Source organism: Ochotona princeps, chromosome 6, assembly GCF_030435755.1.
Source record: "Ochotona princeps isolate mOchPri1 chromosome 6, mOchPri1.hap1, whole genome shotgun sequence".
NCBI lineage: Eukaryota > Metazoa > Chordata > Mammalia > Lagomorpha > Ochotonidae > Ochotona > Ochotona princeps.
In genome coordinates this window covers 46,169,142-46,196,699 of record NC_080837.1, presented here as the reverse complement: position 1 = coordinate 46,196,699, position 27,558 = coordinate 46,169,142, and the positions used below count along the sequence as shown (strand labels likewise).

General features: G+C 40.9%; 1 pseudogene and 2 gene segments (V, D, J or C); all 3 read right to left on the bottom strand.

Moving 5' to 3' along the window:
- Positions 1-9,329: 9,329 nt before the first annotated feature.
- Positions 9,330-10,305, bottom strand: LOC131480574 (T cell receptor alpha variable 20-like). The segment is given in 2 exon segments: positions 9,330-10,034; positions 10,188-10,305. Coding segments are annotated over 2 exon segments (393 nt in total).
- Positions 10,306-18,147: 7,842 nt separating this feature from the next.
- Positions 18,148-18,687, bottom strand: LOC105941788 (chromobox protein homolog 3-like; annotated as a pseudogene).
- Positions 18,688-19,406: 719 nt separating this feature from the next.
- LOC131480489 (T cell receptor alpha variable 18-like) lies at positions 19,407-20,061 on the bottom strand. The segment is given in 2 exon segments: positions 19,407-19,804; positions 19,913-20,061. Coding segments are annotated over 2 exon segments (441 nt in total).
- Between the last annotated feature and the right edge of the window lie 7,497 nt (positions 20,062-27,558).

Genomic DNA, 27,558 nt, shown 5'->3' with positions numbered 1-27,558 from the left:
GATTCTTAAGTCGTCATGTACAAAAAAAAAAAAAAAAAAAAAAAAAAAGAAAAGAAAAGAAAAGAAAAAGAAAAAAGAAAAGTCACAACACCTGCTAAAGCTATAGGGAGGGAAGGCTTTTCTGAGCGTTTTGATCTTGTCTACAAAGCTTCCCAGTTTAGGCAAGAGCGCCCTCTAGGAGCCGGTTCTGGTGAACTTTCTGCGTCTTTCCAGAAAGTTCAGGACTGAATTTCGAATCTTTTGTGATTGTGCATAGAAAGATTTATGTTTTGTAGGCACTGACATATAAGGTTGGGGGATTTTAAAATAAAAAAAAACCAAAATAGTGAGTTGAAAATGAGAGAATAAGTTTTAGAGTGAATAAGAATCGCAATAAATTTTCAAAAACCAAGTAGTACAAAATCATACAAGTCAGAAAAGTCATGATATTGTTTACTTATTTCCCTAACAAATTTCTGTTGTACTTTTGGTTTCAAAATTTTTTTGTTTTATGGTTCTTAATAGACTATCCCTATTACCATATATTTGTAATATATACAATAGACAGAAACAGAAGATAACACAATCCTTGCTATCTGCTTTGCCTCTTAGATGTTTAATGCATCTTGATAATGTTATGGAAAATTTTATTAATATTGGAAAATTTGGCAAAATGTCTACCAAGCTGCTTTGTGCCAGGACATTTTATTACAAGTTTTCCTTTGCTGTAACAAATGATATTCACTAACCAGCTTATTAGGTGTGTGCTAGTTTCCTATTGCTGTGCAAAAAATCATCACAAACTTGGCAACTTCAAAAACGCCCATTTATTGCTCTCTTCTGTTTGTAGGTCCAGCAGCTGGGCACAGCTAAGCTGAAGCTCACAAGGCTGTGATCAAGCAATCAGCTAAGGCTTTGGTCTTGCTTTCTGCTGGAGGAGCCTCTTTCAAGCTCGTGTGGTTGCTGGCAGAGTTAATGCGTGAACAGGCATGGAACTCATGCCTAGCTTGCTTTCTCTAGGAGACTGATTACAGGGAAGGTATAAACTCTAACTTTAAAAAAACAGATTTCTTTTATGTATTTGAAAGGTAGACTGGAGAAACACAGAGAGGAAGAAATCTTCCACCTTCTGGCTCACTTCTGAAATGACTATGATACCCAAGGCTGGGTGAAGCTGAAGCCAGGAGCCAAGAACTCCATCTGGATCTCCCACACGGGTCTCAGGGGTCCAAGCACTTGACCACTTTCCCTTTGCTTTCCCAGGTACATTAACAGGGAAAACTGAACAGCCAGGACCCTAAACAGCACTTTGATATGAAATGACAGCATTGTACACAGTGGCTTAATGCACTGTGCCACAATTCCAGCGTCCTAAACTCCTTAGTACACAAACCAGCTGATTAAATAAAACCTACCAAGGAAAACCTCCCATTTCTTGAACTCAAAGTCATATTAACTGGGGAGCTTAATTACTTCTGCAAAAATCACTTCACCTTTGCCATGCAAGATAGCCTAATCACGGCAACACCAATCATCCTATTCTAGATCCTGTCGATACTCGTGTGAAGGAAATGATTCAAAGTGTGTACACCAGGGGGCATACATTTTGGATATAATTTTAGAATTCTGAATTATGTCCTTGGTGCGCTGGAGTTTATGAGCCAACAGAAAGAAGTTAATCAAACCCTTAAGACTGTGATTCGGCAAGATCATTTCATGGCCAAGGCAGAATGAAAGCAAAGGTTAGTACTGTGGCTTGTGCAGCATGAGCCAGTGTGAGGAAGGAGAAATAGAAACACGAGGTACAAACCTATAAAAGTGGAGGACAGGGCCGAGCACGGTAGCCTAGTGGCTAAAGTCCTTACCTTCCATGTGCCAGATCCCATATGGACAATGGTTCATGTCCCAGCTGCTCCACTTCCCTTCCAGCTTTCTACTTGTGACCTGGGAAAGCAGTCAAGGACTGCCCAAAGCCTTGGGACCTTGCACCCATGTGGGAGACCCAAAGGAGACTCCTGACACCTGGCTTCAGATTGGCTTAGCTCCGACTGTTGGGGCCACTTGGAGAGTGAACCAGTGAATGGAAGATCTTTCTCTGTCTCTCCTTCTCTCTGTAAATCTGACTTCCCAATGAGAATAATTTTGTTTAAAGTGGGAGGACAGACTTTTCCCATCTACAAAAGAGAGAGGTGCTCTATTGAGCATTTCCTAGTAGTTTTATTTTCTTAGTTGTGGTAGCATTCCCATTTCCATGGCTAACTAGGCCTTGTGGCCACCAGTAGATCATCAGGTAGCCAGAGGAAGGCAGAGAACAGGATTCCTCGCAGAGCACACAAGCTCCTTCAATTTGTTATCTTAGGAATGACATCTGCACTTGAGGGTATTGGTCTTTGGCCATATGCTGCTTTACATGAAAACATCCTGGTAGAATCTGTTCACTAAATTCAGGCCTATCTCACTCCTTCTCAGATTGTTGATATCTGCTCAGAATGGAATCCTGCAATAAAGAATGCAGTTTTGATGGAATGGGGTGAACAGATATGGTAGCAGTAGGCATATCCAGTGTATTGGATCCAGTTAGGTGGCTGGGGTATAGTTTCACATGTTGGACAGTGGCTGATGATAGATCACAATGCCTTTGAGTTAAGGAACCGAGGACATGTTAATAAATCACTAACAAAGGAAAGGAAAAATTGCATAATTTAAAAATGATTAATATCAGTGCCAAATTTTTGTTTGTAGCCTATCAGTTCTTGCCTATGACTGTGAATCATATAAATAAGCCCAACTAAATCCAAACTAAATGCACCCATAATTAAATTTTAACTTAGCCAGAATCCAAATGTGCTTAGAGCCACTTTATCACCACGTAACAAACTTAGATATGTAACAGAACGAAATTTGAAAAATAAAGTCTCAAGTAGTTGTAGCTAGAATATTCTAATTTTTGAAAAACATGCAAAATATATGACAATATATTTTCAAGAGCTTTCCAATAGCTTTGAAAGAGACCCATTCGAGGAAGCGCCCTGAACTGCAGCTTTATTAATCTCATCACACATAAAAATTTTCTCCAATTACAAGTAAAGTATGTTGGAATTATTCATTAGCTATATGCTCCATAGGGAATACCTTAATGTAATATCTATCATTTTAGCAACTTATTACTATTCATTTTACATAGAAATAAAACTGTCTTTAGAGGTTCTTTATATTATACAAGACCACAATGTTCTTAAGTGACCCAACATGCATTAAAACCCAACTCTCTCTAATACTTAGTTCAATCTTACCAACTCTCTTCCACTTGGGCTGCTTGAATGATAATGGAAATCACTTGGGTACATGAAATTTCCCAGGAACAGAGTTCAAATTGATCAGAAAATGGCTACAGTAATAGGAATGCTAACAGTGGGAATGATCGATAAAATATAGCCTAAGGCAGAAAAATGGACATTATCAGAAGCCTATAAAGAAGAAGAAAAAAATAGGACTGAAAATATTGAAGGACATAATTTCTGGAAACTCTAAAATTTATAAATAGCCATGAAACTACAGACTCAAAAAGTTGAGAGCTGAAACTCACGACAAGTCACAACATAACAAAATATGAAAACTTACAGAAAAAGTCTTGGAAAAGTTAGCACAGCAAATGATACTGAGTGAGGAAACAATCCCAATGATAGTGAATGACTGCCAGAGACCAAGGAGTTATGAAGGAAGTCACATGATAGTTTTCTAGAGCTGAAAGGGAACTACCAAATCAGAATCATATAAATATTAAATTAGCCTTTGGGTTTGAAGAGAGCATCAAGACATTCTCATGTCAATGAAAACTGAGGAAATCTGTCCCCAGCATGCCTATCCTAGAAGAATATCTGAAGGAGACACTGAAGATGGATAAAGTGGCAGACAGGGATCCTACAACACCAGAAAAGCAGACACAACACAGTATGAGAACTGCACTAGGCTTTTTTTTTCCTCTTGAGTTTCCTAAATTATGTTTGATGAATCAAGGCAAAGTTACAATACTGTCTGACAAAATTATAAACATATATTGGGGAAAACACAAAACTGTGCTATACGTAGAGGAGGGCAAACGGATGTAAAGTGAAAATGTTTACATCTCATTGAAGTTGGTGACATGATATCATCAGTATACCGTGTTTCCTATAAAAAATAAGTAGAACAAAAGGAAGCTTACAAGGTGATACATCCAAAACCTTACAAATAAATTGAACTGAAATTGTAGAAGATATTGAATAACCTGCAGGAAGCTGCCTCCCTCTTTGACAACCAGGTAGGACTCTGCTGCACCTGCTGCTCGCTGTTCACCCCTATCCAGGTACAGAATCACAGAGAAGATTGGTTAGTGGTTAGCGACTCTGAAAAACAGATTTAAATTCCATGTTTTCTTCTGCACAGAAACTCCAAGAAAATTTCATAATACAACTTGGTCTCTTTTCCGAAGAAAATGGCCTGTATTTTCCCGGCCCTTTTCCTGCTTTCATGTTAACTCACAGTCTAGTTGCAGCCAGAGGATGAGCAGACCCAGGTGGTTCCTCATTGCTTCTGTTACTTAGACACACTGAGAACTGATTTCTTGTGCCTGAAATATTGACAGTGGCTCGCAAGCCAAAGATGTGCCTTGCTATCTCACCTGTTCAAACAGCAAACACTTGAACCAGGTTGATGTGTACACACACACACACACACACACACACACACACACACACACATCTGATCTGTCAGTGGGAGGTGGAAGTGAAAACACTGTCATCTCAGGGCCAAAGCCAGTGCTGCCAGAAAAAAAACCTTCTCTCTCCTGCTCTGCTACTTTCCCCTCTTTCTGAATAAGAATGTATATATACATATATATGTATTATATATATAATATAATGCAGCCAAATTGGCCCATAGAGACAAATTCATAGCCTCGATGTTTGCAAGAGAAAAGAAGGAACCAATGTCACAACACGCCTTTGAGTTCTGTGACGGCTCTCTTCTGTTGCCACAACCAGCCTTTAGGCACCAGTCTCTCTTAACTCATACTTTTATGTGGGAAGCCCCTTTCTGTCAATTCTTAGTCACCAAGTTGCAAAAATAGTTAAGAATGATAATATCAATATTCAGTATTTTTATGATATCAGGACATAGGCACTTCATATCCTGTTAAAATATAAATTGGTAAAATTTATAAGATTTCTTTTTACATGTTGTGGACTCATAAGTTTTAGTAGCTGGAAATTTTTTCTTTTAAAATACCCTTATACAGTCCTATATAAAATTATACATCTGGTATCTGGTAGCAAACAAGTTGAAAAAAATTAAATATCCTTTAATAGAAACAACTGCTATATTAAGATTCACCTATAATAAAATGTTGCAACAAAGAAAGAATAAGGAAAATTAAATTTTATGAATTGCAAAGATTTCTCTGACTTAAATCACAACAATTACATGCAGTATAATTGCATTTATATTTTCAAAAACATGCTGTGATTTTTATATCGACAATAGAAATGTGATCATGAAGTCTTAACAGTAATTGAAAGCTTATAAGGGAACAACCAACGAAATATCACTTTTATCCTCCATTTAAACAATGAAAGTTCTATTTATAATTTGATTAATAATAAAAGTAGAGGGCCTGGCAGCGTGGCCTAGTGGCTAAAGTCCTCACCTTGAATGTTCTGGGATCCCATATGGACGCCGGTTCTAATCCCAGAAGCTCCACTTCCCATCCAGCTCCCTGCTGTGGCCTGGGAAAGCAGTCCAGGATGGCCCAGATACTTGGGACCCTGCACCCGTGTGGGAGACCCGGGAGAGGTTCCTGGTTCCCGGCTTCGGATTGGCGCAGCACCGGCTGATGTGGCTCCAGCCATTGGGGAAGTGAATCATCGGACGGAAGATCTTCCTCTCTGTCTCTCCTCCTCTGTGTATATCTGACTTTGTAATAAAAATAAATAAATCTTTAAATAATAATAATAATAATAATAATAATAAAATAGAACAGAGTATTTAATGGTCACATAAAAGCCAAGGACAAAAATTGAAGGAATACAAGATAACTGTGTATCTTGAGTAAATTTTCAAGATTTTACTTGTTTCTCAAATACATACAATATAATTGAAGAAAAAATAAAGAGGACCCAGATATTTCTCAGGAGAATAAAATTTAATCAATGAAGGGCACAGTTAGCAAGAATGAAACATTGGATTGGTAAAAGAACAATATTTCGGCTTTTCTTTTCCCTTATGTTTTCTTTCCTGGCCTACTTCTTAATTCCATGTACTTTCCCCTTATTTTCCCTTTCTTCCTAGATCTTCCTCTTTTTTCCACCGAACCCCCAGGCTCTGTGTAATGCCTCTTTCAGGAGGCTGTCTCCCTTCCCATAAAGGAGATGATGTGGCCCAATCTACTCCATGCACACCTCCCCCAGCATCCTCCAGAGGGATTCTGTGCAGGTCCGGGAATTGCACTGTCCATCCACAGGGATGGGCAGAAAGCCATGTGATTGTTCATACTGTTCCTTAAACTTTAAATCAAACACTGCAGGCCCTTGCTGTAATATCAGATTGCACATTCGTATCCGGTGGTGACGTGGGGCCAGGCATGTTCACTTGCTGTCTTTCAGCACTGTGCAAGGTGTTGGGCTGAGTGGTCTTATTGTGCATAATCCCTCCACAAGGGCTAGGGGAGAGATACACAAATCAAGGTTGATTCTTGAGGTTTAGGTATTGTACCTGTAGTACATTTCTCATCTGTGTTTTTTCGTTTTCATTCTATAGAAAGAGCCCAAGGTACCTGGAGTTACCTGGACTCTCGGACAGTCAAGAGAGGAGACTCCATTGATCTTGCATTCAGTGACATAGAGATCTCTTTACAGGGGTGAACGCTTTCAGTCCTTTTACTGAAGGTCAAGGGCTGAACGTGTCCCACTCAAACTCATGTGTTTAAATTTGAACCCCAAGCACCTCAGAACATGACTCTTTGGGAGACAGGGACTTTCCAAAAGTCATCAAATCAAAATGATGTTCCCAAAGCTGGATCCAAACCAATAGTAAAGGGCAAACTTGGACTCAGACACCATTGCCTAGGGTCAGGAGCACAGTTGCCTCTATTATCAATCCCAGAGTTCAAGTAGATACAAGAACCCAGTGCCTATAGCTCACCTCTGTGACTGAACCTGGGCTGAAAGAGGCAACCATGGTTAGATCCATCAGCCGAGTTTTCCCCAGCCCAGCCCCTTATTTACAGGCAATCCCTACTTGAGCCATTAATGGTACAGCAGTTCCTTAGCTGAGAATCCACCTCAGGCTTGGTCATGTCCATGAAAAGAGGATTACAAAGAAACAGCCATCACTTCCAACTCAGTGGCGCCTTGGGGAGCACTTAGGACTTCTCTATTATAAACACAAACCTTAAGAATTCCTTATCTGATCAATTTTTCATAATCCAATAGAAATGATGTATTGTGTTGACGATTTGATCCCCAATAATCCCTAAAACATTTTTGTGTGTGTGTGTGTGTTTAGGGAAACCGCGCCCAGCCTTGTGTAGTGATGAGAGGGTGGAGTTCTAGAGGTTCAGGCACAGGCAATGATTGTCAAAGTGATTGGGCATGTAAGAGTTGATCTCGAGCCCAAGTTCCACAAACCCGTGATTAGTTTTTGTTCTCCTAAAATGACTTTAGATGTTGGGTGTCTCCAGGAGGATATATAGGGTTGAGAAGTCTGGGTGTAAAGGAAAAAGAGCCATGGGGTGGAGCCTATCCTTACTCTCCGCAAGCCTGATTTCTAATCCATCTTCTCCATTCTCCATGTGTGCCAAGTGGTGGCACACACAAGTCCTGACATGTGTAAAAGAGAAAGGAGAGGAGGCTGTTGTGAGAAGAAAGCAAGGAGGGCCCAGTGCCATGGCTCAATTGGCGAATCCTCCCCCTTCAATTGTCAGGATCCCATATCGGCAAGCAGTTTGTGTCCTGGTTGCTCCACTTCTCTCCCCATAACAAAACATGATTTTCTCCACCATTCTAAGAAGAGACCAAAAAAGATCAACTGATCTTGAAAGCTGCCCAGAGACTTCCTGCCTCCCTCTTCCTGTTTCACCCTATTTTGAGTGAAGCAAAACATGTCATGATGGATTAGGACAAGGCCAGGAATTATTAAATGTTGGAAGCTGTGCACAGACTGCTCAGTTTAGAACAAAGGAAATACAGCCTATCATTTGTCACAGTTTCTGCACAACTTCAGGACTGCCTGGGAGCCAAACCCTCTCTCCCTAACCCAACAGAGATTTTATTGACAGGCACAAAGTTCCCTCTTGTGACTAACTGCCTCGATACTTTCAGATCCCAGACAAGTCTGCCAACTTGCTTTTGTAATTTACTTTATGAATATGGAGAACAGCCTCAGGGTACTCATGATGGTCCAGAAAAGATTTAACCAATCCTGGTCATTTGTGGCTTCAGAAAGATCACCATGTGTGACAAGGTCCCTTAGCACTATGAACAGAGTTTTTGCTTTTTATTTTGTTTTTCCATTTTGGCTTTTACTTCAATCAGTTATGTGACTCTCTGGTCATCACTTCCAAGAAAAGAGGTACAGCCAGAAAAAGACAACAAAGTAGTTAGTCCTACTATTCTCTTTCAAGAGTTTCAGCACCATAGGCAAATGAAAGAATCTGGCTCAACCGTAGCTTAGATTATAGTACACGTTTAACTTGTATAAAGAATAAATATCTCCTTTGGACACAGGCTGCACTTTATTTCTTTATAGATGTCTGAGAAGGAAAACCACAAAATTGCTGGACCACTTTCAGTTATTAAACACATTTACATAAAGTATTAGATCTCTGTGCAGGCCAGGCAAAATTCAATCCTCACCTCTACTGTCTTTGGCGAAGTTCCACCCACCTTTTCTTTTATTTGGGTATAGAATGGAAGCTTGTTTGAGTATAGAATGGAAAAGAAAGATCAAAGAGGAATCATTCTTACCTATCTGTATGTAGCCTTGGTGTTGTAGGTCCCTGGTGACCCCTGAGAGGGAGCACCCAGGTCACCTGTGGGCCCCTGAGAGCTGGAGTCTCCCTTCCCACCAGCCGTCACCAGGAGCGCCCTCCACAGCCTATGGCCTCTCCTAGGGGAAGACCCGGCAGGACAACTTTGGCCTGCTGTCTTCACTGGCATGATCAAAACCAAAGCCACTTTTGCCTAAATGAAAGTGTCTCTTGAGGTGAAGCAACAGAGGTCAGATTCAAGTAGGGGTATAGAGTGAGAAGAAAGGAGATGAAGAGGGTGGATATGATCATTCTTTCCAGTAATTTAATCATGACGAGAAGGTAAACATAGTGAAGTGGCTGGTGAAGATGATGCAGCCTTCGTGAAGATGATTTAAAATGGACAGTTTCACTGGCAGTCATGTGGGCAGCTCATGATGAGAAAACATACACAACTTTTTTCATGGAAGAGTGTGCAACTGTGCAATTTCCTTTCATGTGACCCATCAGGCCTCTCCACAAGACAGCTGTCCCTTTGTGTGAGAGAGCTGTGGGCAGTTACCAAGATCAGAGTGACCCATGAACACACACGAGGGCAACTAGGGAACCTGGGCAGGAGGAATAATTACTTCTGCCCTCTAGCTGGGTCCCAGGGCTGCTGGGAAAGGGCTCCTGGGTGCTGGCCACACACTCAGAGATGACTGTGCCCCCTCTCAGGCCCCAGCTGCAGGGTTTTGACACGAGCTGCAGGTGTCTGCAGAACACTGTGCACCCACTGCACAGAAGTAGGTGCCCGCGTCTTCGGGTGTAGCGGCTGAGATGTACAGAACACTCGCATCGCTGGATAGTGTAGCTCTTAGTCCAGCGTTGTGCTTCACATCCCCATTTGAATACAGGATGAAGAGGAGCTTGGGACCTTTCTCAGGAGCTTGCCTGTACCACGACAGTGCCCCAAACCTGCTGACTTTGTAGCTGCAGTTGAAGCTGCCGCTGCGTCCTGCCTGGAGCACCAGGGTCTGAGGCTTCTGCTCCACCTGGTCTTCTCCATGCAAGCCTGTTGGTGAAAACAGGAACAGAGATGGTATGGAGACTTTAAATGATCAGGTATGAAATCCAATATAGGATGATGACAAATTCCTATCTCTCTTCTGTAACTGATGAACACGTGTCATGGTTCGTGGTTCTCATCTCTTTACCTCCTACTTACAGCCAAGCTGAAGCCACAGGACTATGACTACATATCCCAGCACTTGCTCCATCCTGATACTGCAGATTTGAGATGAACTTGCAATGATCCAAACCTTCTCAGAAGAGCTGCTTCTGTGTCTTAGTGCTTGTGCTTTGAGGCTGACTCAGCCAATCCAATGCCTACCTAGTCCTCCAGTGGCTTTCAAGCTTTCCACCATCATAGGACTCCTGGAAGAAGGAAAGGGCGCTGCTGCCACCTGGTGGCCACAAATGCAATCTCACGATACCCACTTCATGCCACCTGCTAAGAGACCATTTTAAGGCATTCTTCGTATTTTGTTAGCATATTATGTATGAGGTTTACCATAGCGGCTGAAAAGGCTTTCTATGTACTTTTGAAAATTAAACTTAAAGTTCTAGCAGACAATATAAATGTACTTTTTAAAATTTTAGGTAAGTTTTATTGGATGGAACGTGCGAACAACGAAATTTTCTATGAGGACGTATAATTATAATCTATTTTATATATAAAAGAATTATTTAATTATATGGTCTTAGTGAACTCTTAAGCTCCAGAAATAATATTTATCCTATGATTTTCCTGTATAATATAAGTAAACAAATGGCTGGATTAATTTCCCATGGAGTTATTTTTACCAGCCTTATGAAGCTGTAGCTGACAAATATTATATAGATAATGCAGAATGCGATGCTTTCTATGCGTATACACTGTGACATGGTTACCACAATCAAGCTAGTTTAACATTCATCTCATCACACGGTTACCCCTTTTCTACAGTGAGAACACTTAAGATCTCTTCTCATAGAAAGGTCCAAGTAACCAACATGTTACCAACTGTGATCGTCATGGTTCACGCTAGGTCTCCAGAACTCACCTATCTTACAGCTCAAAGTTTATATAAACCCCTTGGCATAAATCTCCCCATTCCTATCTCTCCCCAACACCTGACAAGTACGTATCAATTCAGCTCTTTGAGAATCCACATGTAAGTGAGATCATGAAATTGGTTTCCCATCTATAGCCTATTCCACTTAGCACAATATTCACATTCTTCCATGTTATCATAAATGATGGGATTTCCTTCTTCATATTCTTGGCATTCCAGTACATACATGCAAACCACACATTCATTTATCCATCAACAAACAGGCTAATTCTACAGCTTGACTATTGTAAATAGTGTTGTAATGAACAAGGCAATGAAGATATCGCTTCAAGAGACTGATTTCATTTTTTAAAGATTTGTTTATTTTTATTGTAAAGTCAGATATACCGAGAGGAGGAGAGACAGAGAGGAAGATCTGTCCCATGATTCACTCCCCAATGGCTGGAGCTGCACCCATCCGAAGCCAGGAGCAAGGAGCTTCTTCTAGGTCTCCCATGCGGGTGCAGGGTCCCAAGGCTTTCAGCTGTCCTAGATTGCTTTCCCAGGCCACAAGCAGGCAGTTGGATGGGAAGCAGGGCTGCCGGGATTAGAACTGGCACCCATATGGGATGCTGGCGCATTCAAGGAGAGGAATTTAGCCACTAGGCTACTGCACCAGGCCCACTGATTTCATTTTCTTTGGGTATAACCCAGAAGCAAGGTTGCCACATCATCTGTCATTTCTATTTTGATCTCTATTTTTGAGAGACCTCCATTATTATTTCATCATTCTTAGAGTGGCCTTTGAAGCTAAGCTGCTACCAGTTAAGTAAGAGTTGAACCGGGTGACAGGTGTAATGAATTATGTTTTACTCTGCAATACACAAGAACCTTAGCAGGTGAAACCTTATGACTAGAACTCTGGGGAAAAAAATCACAGTGCAATTGAATACATTTGAATATGTCCCATAATGAAACTTTTCTGATATATTTGATACAATGTGCAGAAAATTGAGAACCCAAGTTAAGAAATCAATTTCTTCTAATCATGCTATTGATGGTTACAAAACCCAAGACTGACTCTGACTAAAACTTAAATCATAAACTGAACAGATCTTCAGAAAGAGAGGTGACCATAATAGAAAGAAAAAAGGTCATTCCATTCATTGCAGATTTTGTTTGAATTTCCCTTATGACTAGTAATTTTAATTATATTTGCACATGTATATTTTCCAGTTATATGTTCTCTGGTAAAATATCTGAAACTGTGGCCCATTTTCCAGTCAATGGCTTGGCTTTTTCTGTTGTCTGCTTTAAAAAGATTTGTTTTATTTATCTGAGAGACAGATTTACAGGCAGACAGCGCGAAAGGGAGGAGAAGAGAGAAAGAGAGATCTACCATCTGCTTTTTCTCTCCCCAAATGGTTATGGTGGGCAAAGCCGGGCCGGGCTGAAGCCAAGAACCTGGAACTCCATGCTGTTCTCCCTCGTGGTTGGCAGGGGCCCAAGTGTTTAGATCATCAACTGCTGCTTTCCCAGGCACTTTAGGCAGAGCTGCAATGGAAGGGGAGACTCTAGGTTTCTGGCAGGTGCGCATACAGAATGCCAAAAATGCAAGTGGCGGCTGCGCCATCACGCTGGTGCCGACCACTGAGTTTTGATAGTTGTTTTCATATTCAAATACAAGTTCTGTGTTGGATACATAATTTGAAAATATTACTTGTATTCTGCAGTGTGTCTTTTAATCTGCTGAAATGGGTGTTTTGCAAAAACAATTGCTTTGAAATTTGCTGAAGTTTCCACTGGATCTTCACACACGTGCTCACACACACCGTGCGTGTGTTGCACCAAGCTTGTGCTTGCTGTCAGATCTAAGACTCCTTTACCCAGCTCCACGTCCTCAATATTGCTTTCTAGTTTTCTTAAAACGCCACAGTTTTGCACTGAAGTCCAGGATTTGAGGTAGTTGTTGTGATGCTTCTGTGAAGCCTTTCAAAGAGGAACGTGTGGTTATCATTGTTTTAAATTTGCACTATCCACCATGATCAAGCAATTCATTACTTCAGAGTAACCCAATCCAAATGTAGACTTCGGGCTTTCCATGGAGCAGTTTAAAAATGTGCACCTTTAGCCAAACAAACAAACAAACAAAAACCTTTGTATTTTTGCTATGGTTTTAAGCAATTTTATCTTAAAAAACAGACTTTTTCTTAACCCGTCTCCCATTCAAATTCCCTACGATACATTACTGGTCAGTTTTGTATTGTGGATTTAGAAAATGGTTACCTATCCTATGATCAAGGGTAACTGTAATCTCCCCTAACAATCACATTCATTTAAAGTTCAAGATTGCTTAGGACAAACGGCTGGCCATCTTTAGTCATCAGCTTGAGCTAAAATGAAGATCCTCTACCTTATCTAACAAATCGGCACATGTTTCTTAAAGAGTAATCCTTCTCAAATTGTCTCAAGATTGAGAAAACTTTTTTGTTATTGTGTCTTGCTAAAATTACATACTTTCGTCAACCTGTTTTGACAATCACAGTTGCAAATAGCTCAGCTTCCCACCATGTAACCAGATGTCTTCAGGCCATCCCAGAAACGGTCCCGTTTTCCCTCTTGTGGGTGGATTTTGAAAATCAGCAGTTATAACTGAGGCTACTTCCTTCTTGGGGTCTTCCTAAGGACTACTCACAGCCCAGGCCCTGTAAAAAGCTCTTTGATAGAAATGAAGCATGGGTCCGGCACCATAGCCTGGTGGCTAAAGTCCTAACCTTGCATGCACAAGGAACCCATATGGGCACCATCCAAGTCCCAGTGGCCCTGCTTCCTATCCAGCTCCTTGCTTGTGGCCTGCAAAGGCAGTCAAGGACGGCCCAAAGCCTTGGGACCCTGCATCCATGTGGGAGACCTGGAAGAAGTTTCTGGCTCCTGGCTTTGGATAGGTGCAGCTCCGGCCATTGCGGCCACTTTGGAATGAATCGTTGGACAGAAGATCTTTCTCTCTGTCTCTCCTCCTCTCTATATGTCTGCGTTCCAAATAAATCTTTTTTTTTTTTTAAGAAATGAACCAGCCTTTGGGCCCAAATCAGGAAATTAGAAACACAAGCTCATTTTCTGTAATTGGGAACTAGGACTTCCAACGGTAGGAACACCTTCCCAAAAGGCAAGTAAATTAATTGAGTCAAAATGTATGAAAGAAAAAGAAAAAAAGTATCTATCTATCTATCTATCTATCTAGCTATGTATAATACATGTATATATACACACATACACACATATATACACGCACATATATATCCATATAATATATATGAATACTGCCATATCCAACAAAAATCAAGTCATATATATATATATATATATATATATAAAATGGGGCCAGTCATGGTGATGATACAATCAATCTGACCCCATCTAGAGAAGGGAAGATATCTTCTACATCCTTTCATTTGTACCCCAGAAATTAAGATGGGAAGAGAAAGTTTGGGGACATCATGAGAAGGGAGAAAACTATCTTCTTCCAATCCGGTCGCACGGGCATTCCTCTCTTCACAGGGCTCATATCTCTACCACAGCAAGTGAATTTACAAAAAAAGATTTATGTATTTAAAAGCCACACACACACACACATGGGGAGGGGGAGGGGAAGGGGGAGAGGAGTGTACGAGTGTGATGGAGTTGGGAGAACTCACATACTGCTGGATCTGATTGCCCTGCCCACTCCGCTACTCCCCTAAACTCTACCAGAAAACACCAGCCTGCCTGTCCCTCGGCAGGGGGGTAGCAAGGGAAAGCTCTTCCTCTGAGTGTCTAGTGCCCTGTTTAAGGTTCAAGTCTGCGGGTCAGGATTGTACCTACAAGAGCATGCGCATATTCCCTGTCCTGGAAGGTGTGTCTGCATTAGAGCAGGAAATGCAACTTGCTGGTACTAATTTGTCTGGGTCATGCAATGTGTCTTTTGGACATAGATAGATAATAGTATCATCCTATTTGGTCTTACTGTAATTTAATGGACAACACTTATATTCCATGTATTATTATATATGAACATAAATTAAGTCAAGGAACGTCAATGATTCAGTCATATGCTATATTCAATCTTGTATCTAAGACAGGTTTTCTAAGAAGTACAATTTATTATGAGTTATGATGAGTGGTGAGAGTAAATTATCATCCATCTTTTTACAGTTTGTGCTTTTTTGTCCCCAGCTAGAATCTACAGTGAAATATCTTCACAGATTTTCCTTTCAGACAGAAAGATAAAACTATTCACTCTCAATCATCATGACTTTTATTTCTGGCACTCAAAGGCATTGGATTCTGGGAAATTTTATACTGGGTGAAGCTTGTTGTTTGATTAATGGAATTAGAGAAGTTTCCTGATTGGTACAATTTGTATAGTTGCCGTATCCAACAAAAATCAACAGCAAATCTGCACTGGGAAAAGCATAGATCTGACTGCTGTTGCCTATGATTAAAATGAGTAGTCAAGCTAGCTGGACCTTGGATGCACTGTTTTTGAAAATCAGGAGCCAAGAGCTCCATTCTGTTCTGCTACACGGGTGGCAGGGACCCAAGTACTTGAGCAAGATTCTCCTGCCTTCCCAGGTACAGTGGCAGGAAGCTGAATCAGAAACTGAGCAGCCAGGACTCAAACATGCACTCCAATAAGGCTTGCCAGTGTTGCAAGAAGCACCTAACCTTACTTTTAGCACAAGCCCAGGGGAGAAAGAGAGAGAGATTCTCCACACCCTTACATTTTCACAATGACCATGGTTGGGCTGGGCTGAGGGTGGGAACTGACCTCAATCCAAAGCCTCCCACATGTGTGGCAGGAGTTTGCACTTGAACTGTCACTTTTGCTTCCCAGAGCAGGAGGCTGGAATTATGTGCAAGAGTCAAGTATTGAATCTTGGAACTCCAGTGTGGGACACAAGGTCTTAACCAGTATCCTAAATGGTAGGCTATATATTAACCCCTGGCCTAAGATGATTTATTTTCAAAATGAAGTAATTGGAAAACTCCAAGACCACTGCTGCATCTGTTTATTCTGTGGTGAGAGACCCTCCTTCTTCATTTCAATGCTATTACACCTCAAACTGGAGATCAGATCATAGAGTTAGATAACCTACCCATTTTCCTGCATCACAAACAGGCAGCGTATACAATGTGTACCTATCCTGCTCTTTAAACACACAAACCTGCGTGTTGTTTGTGAATGGCATTCATGGCCTTTCCATCTGTATCTTTCCTGCCTTACAGAAAAATGTAAATAGTATTGAAATATTTGAACTTAAATTTATGTTTTCTGAAGAGTCAGATGAGACAGAATCCTGGCTTCTTTCTTCTTATTCCAGATGAATTGCCAGAGAGCCTCAAGACACTGAGCGTAAAGAGGGAGGGCTCTAGGACAGAGCCTTGCCTGGCTGGGCTGCCTCTCACTGGGCTGCTTCTACCCACGTAGGAGAACACTTAGTGAGGCCAGAGGTAGGATTTGCAGCTCCGGAGTGTTTCCATGGCTGTGTTTTCTGAGCGGCCTCACGGAATGAAGGCTGGGTTGAACTTTGTATGTCGAGAGAAGGGAAGTCCAGTCTCAGTTGTAGACACCCAGGTAGGCTAATAAAGAACAGATTCTTTGCCCGCTAGGTGGCTTCCTCAGTGCCTCCCTGGAGCACAAAACACTCCTGGAGGTTTAAAATAGTCAGCTTGGGGCGAGTGCTGCAGCACACTGAGTTATGCCACCACTTCCGATCATGTATCTGAGTACTGGTTTGAGACCTGGATGTTCCACTTCCCATCCAGCTTCCTGCTAACAAAGGAGCTTGGAAAGACAGTGGAATATAACCCAAGTACTTGGATCGCTGCCATGCATTTTGGAGAGACCCATTTGGAGTTCCTGGGTCTGGCTTCAGCTTGGCCTAGACCTACCTATTATAGTCATCTAGGGAACGAATCAGCAGACAGAAGAGCTCTCTACTTTCTTCTCTCTCTCTCTCCCTGTGCTTTTCAGGTAAATTACTTAGTTAATTAACATTTTGAAAGGAAAATAAAATTATTTGTTGACTACTGTTCACCAATATTTATAATAATAAAGTGAATAGCATCCACTTGGGTAACATTCTGATTGCTACAAGGTTTTTGTTTTTCCTGGCATCTGCTGACCCTGTAACCCAAATACTGCAAAGACTGAGCCTACATGTCAGAAATGAGATGCAACAAAGTGAAAATGCGCAGGTCAATAATTTAGATTACAACAGCTTGATTATCCGCTTGCGACAGTGAGTCCTTAAACTGCCAGTGTCTCTAACCGGGTTTGCAGGAGCCAAGCCTGAGAAATGCCATGAATCATGACATCTTAGTCAACATAGCACAGGGATTTTGACTTTTATAAAGTAATGTCTTACTAGAAGAAATTGCTGAATGTCCATTTATCTTGCTTAGTTTGTTAGAGCACAACAGGATGTCTACTTTACTCACCTGGGTGGAGAGACTATTGGTAAACAATAAAGCTTTTATGAGCCACTGCGTTTGTCTCTGTAGATTTAGACACAGATTCTGATATGGCTTCTTTTAAATTATTTGTTTCGACCTGTCCAAATCACTTCGAAGCATTGTTTAATTTAAAAAGTGATGGCTTCACAGGCATTTTCAGGGACTTATGTCTTGGGTTGCTCAGAATGATGACATCTCAGAGGCATGGCTGTTTTCCCATGACAGAGGAAAGATGGAATTTTAAAACAAAGAAAGCCATTTATAGGAGTATTTTATGTCCTCACACACAACCCAGAATGGTCCTGGGGCATGAGTTAAGAATGAAGTTCTGATTGAATAATGACTGTCCTTTAATGCAGCAAGTACTGTTTTCTGACAAAGGAAACAGCTACAGAAAGGTTTTGTCAGAAGTAACCTGTGCTATTGATGCAAAACAAAATAAAATACAAACTCCTTCAATAGTAACTTCAAAATCAATGTATCAAATTTGATTTTCATTAAAATGTAATTGTTATTTCATAACAGTAAACCAAATACCAAGACACACACACACACACACACACACACACACACACACACACACACATACACACACGACTACTGAGCTTCATCTTTGGGACAAGAATGCCAAGTTAGTGTCTCTTCACAGAAAGCCATTACAATCCAAGGACAGTTCCTATGTGCCTCTTCAGTCAGCATCAAGCCAGCCTCATTTGAATCTTTCCATTTCATGACAAACATCAGTTCTCCACGGCTGTCTGAGACACCAATTATTCATCCTGCAAAGCCTCTCGATTTGTCAGCAGTATCCCTTTTCTTCTTTGATTTGCCACTATCAGACTCACTGTCAGATAACGGGTTTATTTTTGTACCGTCGTTTTCTTTATCAACCTTTTGAGAATTCAGAGATGCTTCAACTAGCCTTGGACAATCTTAACTTTCTTCAGGTGCCCAAGTGCTGTCAGCACCTGTATGTCCCTTCTGCTTAAGGAACCACTGCACCTTCCCATTCATTACATATCGGTCTGATATTTTCTCCACCACAAACTCTTCAGGCTCTGCCTCTTTGACCTTTTTCCACTCTGCTTCTTGCCCAGTTTGTTGTTGTTGTTGCAGTATAATGGCACTGGGGACCATTTTTATTTCAGCCTTGAAGAGCTATTATTCACGGCTCCAAGCTGCCCCAGGTTGCAGGTCAACAGTGTCTCAATCTCCAGCCACGTCGCAAGCAGGTAGGGGATAAATAAATGTCTTAAGATGTGGTCAAATACGGCCCGATGTGGTAGCCTATTGGCTAAAGCCCTTGCCTTACATGCGCCGGGATCCAATGTGAGCGCCGGTTCATGTCCCAGCGGCCCTGCTTCCCATCCAGCTCCCTGCTTGTGGCCTAGGAAGGCAGTTGAGGACAGCCCAAAGCCTTGGGACCCTACACCCACGTGGGAGTCCTGGAAGAAGCTCCTGGCTCCTGGATTTGAACTGACTCAGCTCTGGCCATTGCAGCCTCTTGGGGAGTGAATAGGAGAACAGAGGATCTTCCTCTCTGTCTCTCCTTCTCTCTGTACAGCTGACTTTCCAATAAAAACAAATAAATCTTTACAAAAACTAGTTAAATAGTAAAACATCTTGCTAAAGATTAACCTGATGTCATATTCCTGTTAGATTTTCCCGTGAGAGGTAGCATAGAGTGGAGCACAGAAGTCTTTCTGACTGAACTCTCAAGTCCCAAAATGAGTTCTCCTTTCACCGCTAACACCCATCTTCCCTCACCGACAGAGCAAGCCATGACTTCCTAAACTCACTAGAAATTTGGTTTGCAGTAGGCTCATACTCTTGAAGCAAGCCTGAGTAAACACAGCCTAGGGGAGAGTAGGACTCCCCCCTCCCAGGGCTGCCCAGCTGCAGGTCTCCTGGGGCCCTCTGGGTTTGTGCTCAGTGGCATCTGTGGTTTCTCTCACTGTGGCACTCAGAGCGCAGTAGTACACAGCCGAGTCTGATCTCTGGAGTGTAGATTTCTGCAAGTGGAAGGAGCTGTTCCGCTTCATGAGGGTAGCCTCGAAGCCTTGACTCTCTACCTTCTGGTTGTCGTTTATGCTCTTCAGGAGGATCTGAGGGCCTTTCCTGGGGTACTGGATGTACCAAAATAAGTAAGGACTCAAGTATGAGGTCTGGTAAGTGCAGTTCAGGAACAGGTCTGCCCCCTCGGATAAAGTAACCAGGCCTTCTGTCTGGGTCACTGAGTCCCCGCTGGTCTTTCCTAAAAACAAAAACAACAAAAGCATCGATCATATCGGAATACGGATGAAAGCTACCATGGCTAAAGGAAAATGGAATGTAATTAATGTTTAGATAAAGTGTTACTTACTGAATATCAAGATCACAAGAGCAGAACAGATGACAGGATGCATTCTTGCAGAAGGAGACAATCTTTGCTTCTCACAGCACACGAGGTCTATTAAGTCTAGTCTCCAGTGAGACCCCACAGGAGCTCTTCGCACAGGAGCTGAGAGCCCCTTTCTGCACCCCTGTCTCCCCACTTCAAAGAAACAGGAGTGCCTAACCATCACTGAACCACAGCTAACAGTAGCAGTGCCCTCCAGTGGACGTTCTGTAAATTGCAACATCATGTTGGTTCTTCCTAAAGACTGTGATGTGTCAAATAACATAAATATTATGTATATAAAATACGTATATAATATATATCCAAAATGAAAATAAATACAGAAAAATAGCAAATATAAAATGGAAGGTAAATAAAGATTCAAAGTTCTGAAGATATAAATTAATGAAATAATTAAAGTGAGAAATGAATTGGATTAACAGGAAGTAGAAGAGAAACCACAAAAGGAAAGTTTAGTGAAGAATCAATAAATTATCCAAAGTCAAGTGAGGAAAGAAAACACTGGGAAATACACACATGAGCTATGGTATAAAATCAAGTGGCAGCATGAATATTTGCAACCGAAGGCTCAGAACAAAAGAGAAAAGGGAAAACATATTTAACAACAGCAACAGCAACAACAAAAAACAGATGAGAAGTTTCCAAGTTTAATTATAAACCATAAGATACAAGGGAAACATAATATGAGTGTAATTATTCCAAGGTTAATGTAGCCAAGTTTCTGAAAACCAACAAGAAAGAGACAAGGTAGCTGGGGTGATGGGGAGAAGGGTGGTAAAGGATACATTCCACATTGAGGGTCAAAGCTAGGACCACAGCCAAATGCTCCTCAGAAATGATAACTTGTGAGAAGTCATTCATCAGGACACAACTCAAAAGAGCCGGAACACAGAAAAAGTCATAGAAAAACACCTTTAAGGAAAAAGCAGTAAGACTGCATTATGGCGCTTTTACAAAGAATAAGGGGTGACCTTAGTCGTACAAAGGATGGGAGATATAAGTTTCTTGCACTGTGTTGGTAAGATACTTGAAGTCAGATTGTGATGAATTAGTCGTATATCCCCGTGAACCACTAATTCTCAAACTTCTCAGAATCCCTTTATAGTCTTACACAGACACTCCAAGAAGACTCACATAGTTTTTGTTCACGTGGAAGACAGAGACAGAGTGATAAACACACTGTGACAGAGTAGACATGTGAACATTCATATACAGATGCATTCACATATACACACATACATACGTGTGCACAGAAACATACACGTAAGTTCTATTAGGCATCACAGTGATGTCATCATCACACTTCACGCAGATTTTAGAAAACTGCTGTACATAATTGTGAGACTATGCCAGTGAAGAATGGTAAAACATTATCCACGTATCTTGAGCATCCAGACTTCTGAACAGGTCGGCACAGGGTTCCCTGGGCTGCATTTGGAAAAGAGTAGCCCTACACTTTCAGCTTTGTGAGAGACAGAAAGAAAGACAGGCAGAGGGAGAGGGAGAAGCAGGGAGCGGGGCGAGAGAGAGAGAGAGAGAGAGAGAGAGAGAGAGAGAGAGAGAGAGAGAGAGAGAGAAAGAGAGAGAGAGAGAGAGGAGGGGGAGAATGAGAAAGAACTCTGCTTTGGCACCTTGGCCCTTGAAATACCATCTTTTTACCTTTTCTCATGTCATGATTTAATTCAGGTAAGGATTTTTCTTTTAGAATGCCGGATTTTAGGTCCCACTTGCCAGAATGTCTTCATTATAGAACCATTTATGAAGCATTTGTCTTGTCTCCTACTTGCTTTATTGAGGGTTTAAGCAATCTGAGTTGGAGAAACAGCTTATATACTCTATCGGCCTCTTGGTCTAGTTCCTTTGTAATTACTTCTGGTAGTGAAGTTAGTTCAGTAGAAGATTTAAAAGAACCATTCTCAGAGGTCATTATTTCTCTGAAATTGGATTTGCTTTCCATGAGGTATGATTATATTACACTAAGCAGTCAAAATGCAGTTCCCTGCTCACATAAAACATCCTAGAGCACTGAGACTAATATTGCAGGCAGCTATGGTATTTCCTTACACTGAGGGGGGCCAGTGCTGTCTACATAATAAAAATAGCTTTGAGTAAGATCAGTTAGATATGAGATTAATCTTCATGTGGTAAGTATTTATCCTGAGTAGATTTTCTTGCCAAATAAGATACTTCGTACTGTTTCGGTCTTAGTAAATTCATGCATTCAGGACAGTTCCTGTGCTAGCAAGAGTCTCTGGCCATGCAGCTCACTTGACTGGCCACTTTGGAACCACTGTCTGTGCTCAGAATTACTGGTCTCACTTCAGAAGAGAGTTTTGTCTGCTTTCACTCAGGGAAATCTGTGGAATCGGTTCCATATAGAGTATATAGCAAGTGCGTTTGTTCTCATTGCAGTGTTGCTTTCTATTATCATAGCTGACATACCCTTGGACCTGCTATGGATCCCTGGGATATTTTCCAGCTTAGAGCACTTCCATATCTGATTAAATACATGTTCCTATTCTTGCATAGGTTTTGTGAATGTATGCCACCCTTTTGGTTGGGTCACAGGGAAGGCAGATATTAAGCTTCAGTGCACATTGCTGTTTTCAAAGCTATACCACACACGTTCCCTTCAACAATGGGAATTTCTGCTGCTCAATGTTGTCATCAACACTTTGTGTTAGCTGTATTTTTGCTTCAAACATGCTGCCCAGGATACAGTTATGGATAGGACTTTCCACAATCATAAGACAAAGAATCAAGTGATAATTAACAAAGGTTTAAAAAGGTTAAAGAGTGATTGGGAAGTTTAGGGGAGGAACATCATGTCTGTTGTACTTTCGGGTCAGGAAATCTGTCTTACACCATAGAGGTCCCATACAATATTAACTACATAGTCTCCAGAGCATTCTGAATTTTGATAGTTGTGCTTGTAAACCATAAAATGACAGTCATTTGGGTCACGATTCTAAGACTACCAAGGAACAAAACAGATACATGTCTTCATGCTCCGGGCTCTCCCTTTTCTTCCTGGAGAATGTGATCCTCGGAGGTTTAGACACGCAGGGGCCTGCGGAGATAAGAGAGGTTACTCTGTCCAGTGGAAACAGACCAGTGACCCGGCCAAGTGGCCTTGTCCCCGGCACAGAGCAGAAGAGTGAGGGTGTATTTGTGCCTTGGGTGTTGATAATGTCTTCTCCGCACTTCCTGCCTCAGGATATAAATCTCATTTGATTCCTAAGACAGCTTGTGTTTAACCTGGAAACAGGATGAGAATAGCTCCTCTGCAAAGAATTGCTTTGTCTCAGGGAAGACATTAATACAGCAATCTGTCCTATCTCCAGAGTATTGAAAAAGTGCTCATTTACTCTTAAGAGAGAGAAATACCTCCATAACTTACTAAGATTGTTGTCTAACCTCTCGTCTAATAGTTGTCTATTTGTTCATGGAAAAAGGTGCCATTTCTTTGTTGGGTGTTATCTTGACACACGGAACATTTGGGGTTATTTTTTTTAATGGCGTGAAAGGCTTAAACAAAATCAGTTTGAACACTGATTTGATCATCAGTCATGTCTAAGAGCATTTCTACTTGGCTCTGTTGGCAACTGCAAAAAACGGTATCTGAAGTTACCTACTTGGGGGCCAGAAGACCAAAGCAGGCCACTGTCTTCAACCTCAGCCATCTGCTTCTCTGTCAGGGCCTGAGACTTCTCAGGGTGTGGGGACTGGCACATGGAAATATTTACTAGCAGGTATTTTCCTCTGCCAGGATAATTTTTCAAACAGTGCCAAGATGTCTCTGTCTTATCAGGCAACTTGGGATCCTTTCTTTGAAAAACACTTCAAGAGGCACTATAGTGAGCATGATGATAACCTGCTGGAGGCCCTGAACCAATTCTGCGCTTTATTCTGATAAATATATCAATATATGTACATGTAATATATGCTGTGTGTGTGTATATATATCAATAAACATACCCATAGATACTATATACACAGGTATAGTATATGTTTCATATATACTACATACACACACATATATTATATATCATGATTCAGGTCACTACTATGTAAATGTACATGCTGGATACTAGCAATTTAATTAACATTTTATATATATTTATATATAATTTGGTTTAATTTTCAACTCAGCATCATAAAGAAGGTGCTATTATTATTTTACAAATGAGGAAACTGGGGCACTGAAATATTAAAATCATGCCTCTTTCAGTTTGTAATTAATCTGTAAATCTCTGTTTTATTCTTTATACTCATTTGGTGGAAAATTCAGACTCCTTGCCTGTAGAGTTCTCATTATTTTTCATTTTGCTTATTATATGTGCTATATTTTATTTTAAAAGGTTTATTTATTTCATTGGAAAGGCAGATTTACGAAGAGAAGGAGAGATAGAAGGATCTTCCATCTGCAGATTCACTCCCCAAATGGTGCTGATGGCCACAGCTGTGCCAATCCAAAGCCAGAAACTAGGAGCTTCTTCCAGGTCTCCCAAATGGGTGTAGGGGCCCAAGGACTTGAACTGTCTGCTGCTGCTTTTTCAGGCCATAAGCAAGGAGCTGAATCAGGACTAGAACCAGCACCCAAATGGGATGCCAGTGCAGCAGACACTGGATTTTCCTGCTATATACCATACAAGCCCCTTTTCATAGGCTTTTTAAAAATTGTTTTATTTATTTGAAAGGCAGAGAGACAAGAGAGAGGACTTTTGTTCTCTGGTTCATTCCCCAAATTGTAGCAATAACCAGGACTGGGCCAGGCTTAAGAAAGGGGACAGGAAATTCTTCCAGGTCTCCCATGTGAGAACAGTAACTCAAGCACTTGGGCCATAATCTGCTGCTTTCCCAGGCATGTTAGCAGAGAACGAGATCAGAAACAGAGCAACCAGGTCTCAAAGTAGTGCCTAGATGATTCTGCTGGTAGTGGGTCTGCAGGGGTGGTTAAACATGTTATACCACAAATGCTGGCCCCTATAATATGATTTTTTAAAAAAGATTTTATTTACTTGTTTTGAAACTCAGAGTAACACAGCAAGGGAAAGAAGGGAAAAAGGAGGGAAGGAAAGGGAGGTTTCATTAATCCGACTGGTTCCCTCCCACACTATCGGTGCTGGGCCAGGTAGAGTCAGAAGCTTCATCCAGGAGTCAAATACTTACGCCATACTCTGCTGCTTTTCTCAGACCATTGACAGAGAACTGTACTGGGAGTGTTGGAAGTAGGGCAGATAGGACCTGAAGGGGTGCCCTGTTGGGATGCTAGCCGCATAGATTGTGGGTTTATCCACCATGCCACAATGCCAGCCCCTGTCATATGCCTTTGGTAGTTTTAATATGATACTCCATCCTTTGTACATACTGTAAATTAACAATTGTATTTAAGGATAATGTCTTTTTAAATCAAGTCTTTAAAAAACTAAGTTTTTTTCACTTCTCTTGGAAACCCTTTGAATTTACAATTCCAAATCCAGCTGCTTTTGTTTCCCTCTTTGAAGAAATGTTGAACCTGAAGAAAACAGAGTAACACTGGAGTGAAATGATAGGAATTCCACGCTACTGGGGAGGAGACTGAATGTTTGACAGTGCTCACTTCCAAGGATATCTGAGTCTGGTAGGCAGGTTTTTTTTCTCTTTTTATAAGGCAACCATTTTTGAAAAACTGCAATACAAAAATGAATAAAAACTTTGTTAACAGGTAATTCATTGAAGAAGATATTGAGATAATGGATAAATGTATGGAAGGAGCTCAACTTAAATAGTCATCACAGAAATGCAAATTAAAATTATGAAAATACTCACAAAAATGACTGGAGTGGAAAAGAGAGATGATACCAACAACTGGTGAGAATGTAAAGCTACTGGAACACTATTGGTGAGAATATGAGTTGCAACACAAGTCTGCCGAAAATGAATACTTATGCAAGCTCAGGGCTAGTGAGTCCATCCCTAATCCTAAACATGTATGTGTTCACGAGAAACATGCACACACACATGCTAGTACCAACCTTACATTCCCACAATGCCCCTTCTGCGAACAATTCAAGATACTCACCAAAACTAACATGGGTGAATGTGTTGTAATGTACATTTCTATATCTGTACACATACAACATTCTGCACAATAAGAACAAATAATGTTTCCCTAGATCAACTAATTTCCCATATATAGAAAAATATTCAGGAAAATATTTCCCAAATGTGGAAAAATACTTTCCAAATATGGAAAAATAAACCAAAATGATTTATTAAAAATTAGTTCTGCATTATTTCATCCTCACAGATCTCACGAAAAGGTGAAATTTTTTTCATGGAGCTGGAAGGTAGGACAGTGGTTACTGTTGGAAGGAGGGAGGGGTTGTTACAGAGTTTTGACTGTTTTATGACCCCATGTGTTCACTTGGAGAAATTCATAGGATCTACACCTTTATGATTTGTGTGTTTTACTTTTTTCCTTTTTTTTTTTTTACTAATTTATTGCTTAAAAAGTTTTATAACATGTAGTACTTACCTACTGTATATTATAGGTGTAATATTTCAATATGTATGCACAACACAAACTGATTGAAGCAGATATTTATTCTTTGTATTTGAAGCTGCCTATCTGCTCCTCTTTCAGTTCTTTACACAAGATATAATACATCAGTGTGGAGCAAATGTAGTTAGAAATCCTGTGTAAAGATATGTATAGGTTCTGTCTTGTGTGAGGGTGGTCACTAAACTTTTATTGCTGCATTGTCTGGAAGAAGATAGAATAAACATAACAAATGATGTAGGTAATAGGGTGCAAGAGACCAAACGAAAGGCAACTGCAACATGTAGAACACCAAATGCGGATAATAGATAAGACCCAGAGTTTCTCTGTGTCACACGTTACATGTACCTGATATTTAGTTTCCTCCTGTCTTAAAAAAAAAGAAGAAGAAAAGAAAAATTCATGAGAGTGAATTGCGTCCAGGGTAGAAGTTGTGTAGTGTGAGGAGATCAGGACCCTGGACAGTTCAATGAATCATGGAGTAGTTTTCTTTGTATTTTGGCTGTCACTTTCCTTTGCTTGGATTTAGTGTCCATCTCTAACCCAGAGATCCTGAGACAACTCTGGGTGGATATGTTGCATTTTGTGTATGTTGTTGGATTGAAAGGAGACTAATTTCAAGAAAACCTGCAAAAGAAAATGATCATTGGGAAATAAAAGAGCCTGGAGCTTTATGATAATTGTCATCCAATAGGCCTTGGCCCATGCGGACTGTGATAACTTCACAACCTGAAATCAACTGTGTTATAATTCCTGTGCACAGACCTATCCACATTTCATAATCCTGCAGTCTGACTTGGTTGGGACTCCAGGGGCAAAGGGACAAATCTCTAATATTTGGATAACCTCTCAGGTCACTCTCTTCACTCAGGTCACTCTCTTCACTTTGGAGAAAGATTGTTTCTCGTATCATTTTCTTTAATCCCTTGGTTTATGGTCCTATGCCAGGTGACACGTCATTGGGACTGAAGCTTCTTAAAAACATATAAATGACTACATTCGCCATGTTTTTATTCTGTTTTTGGCACTTGAGAGCTTTTGCCTTTGAAACCCAGCTCTGAGCTGT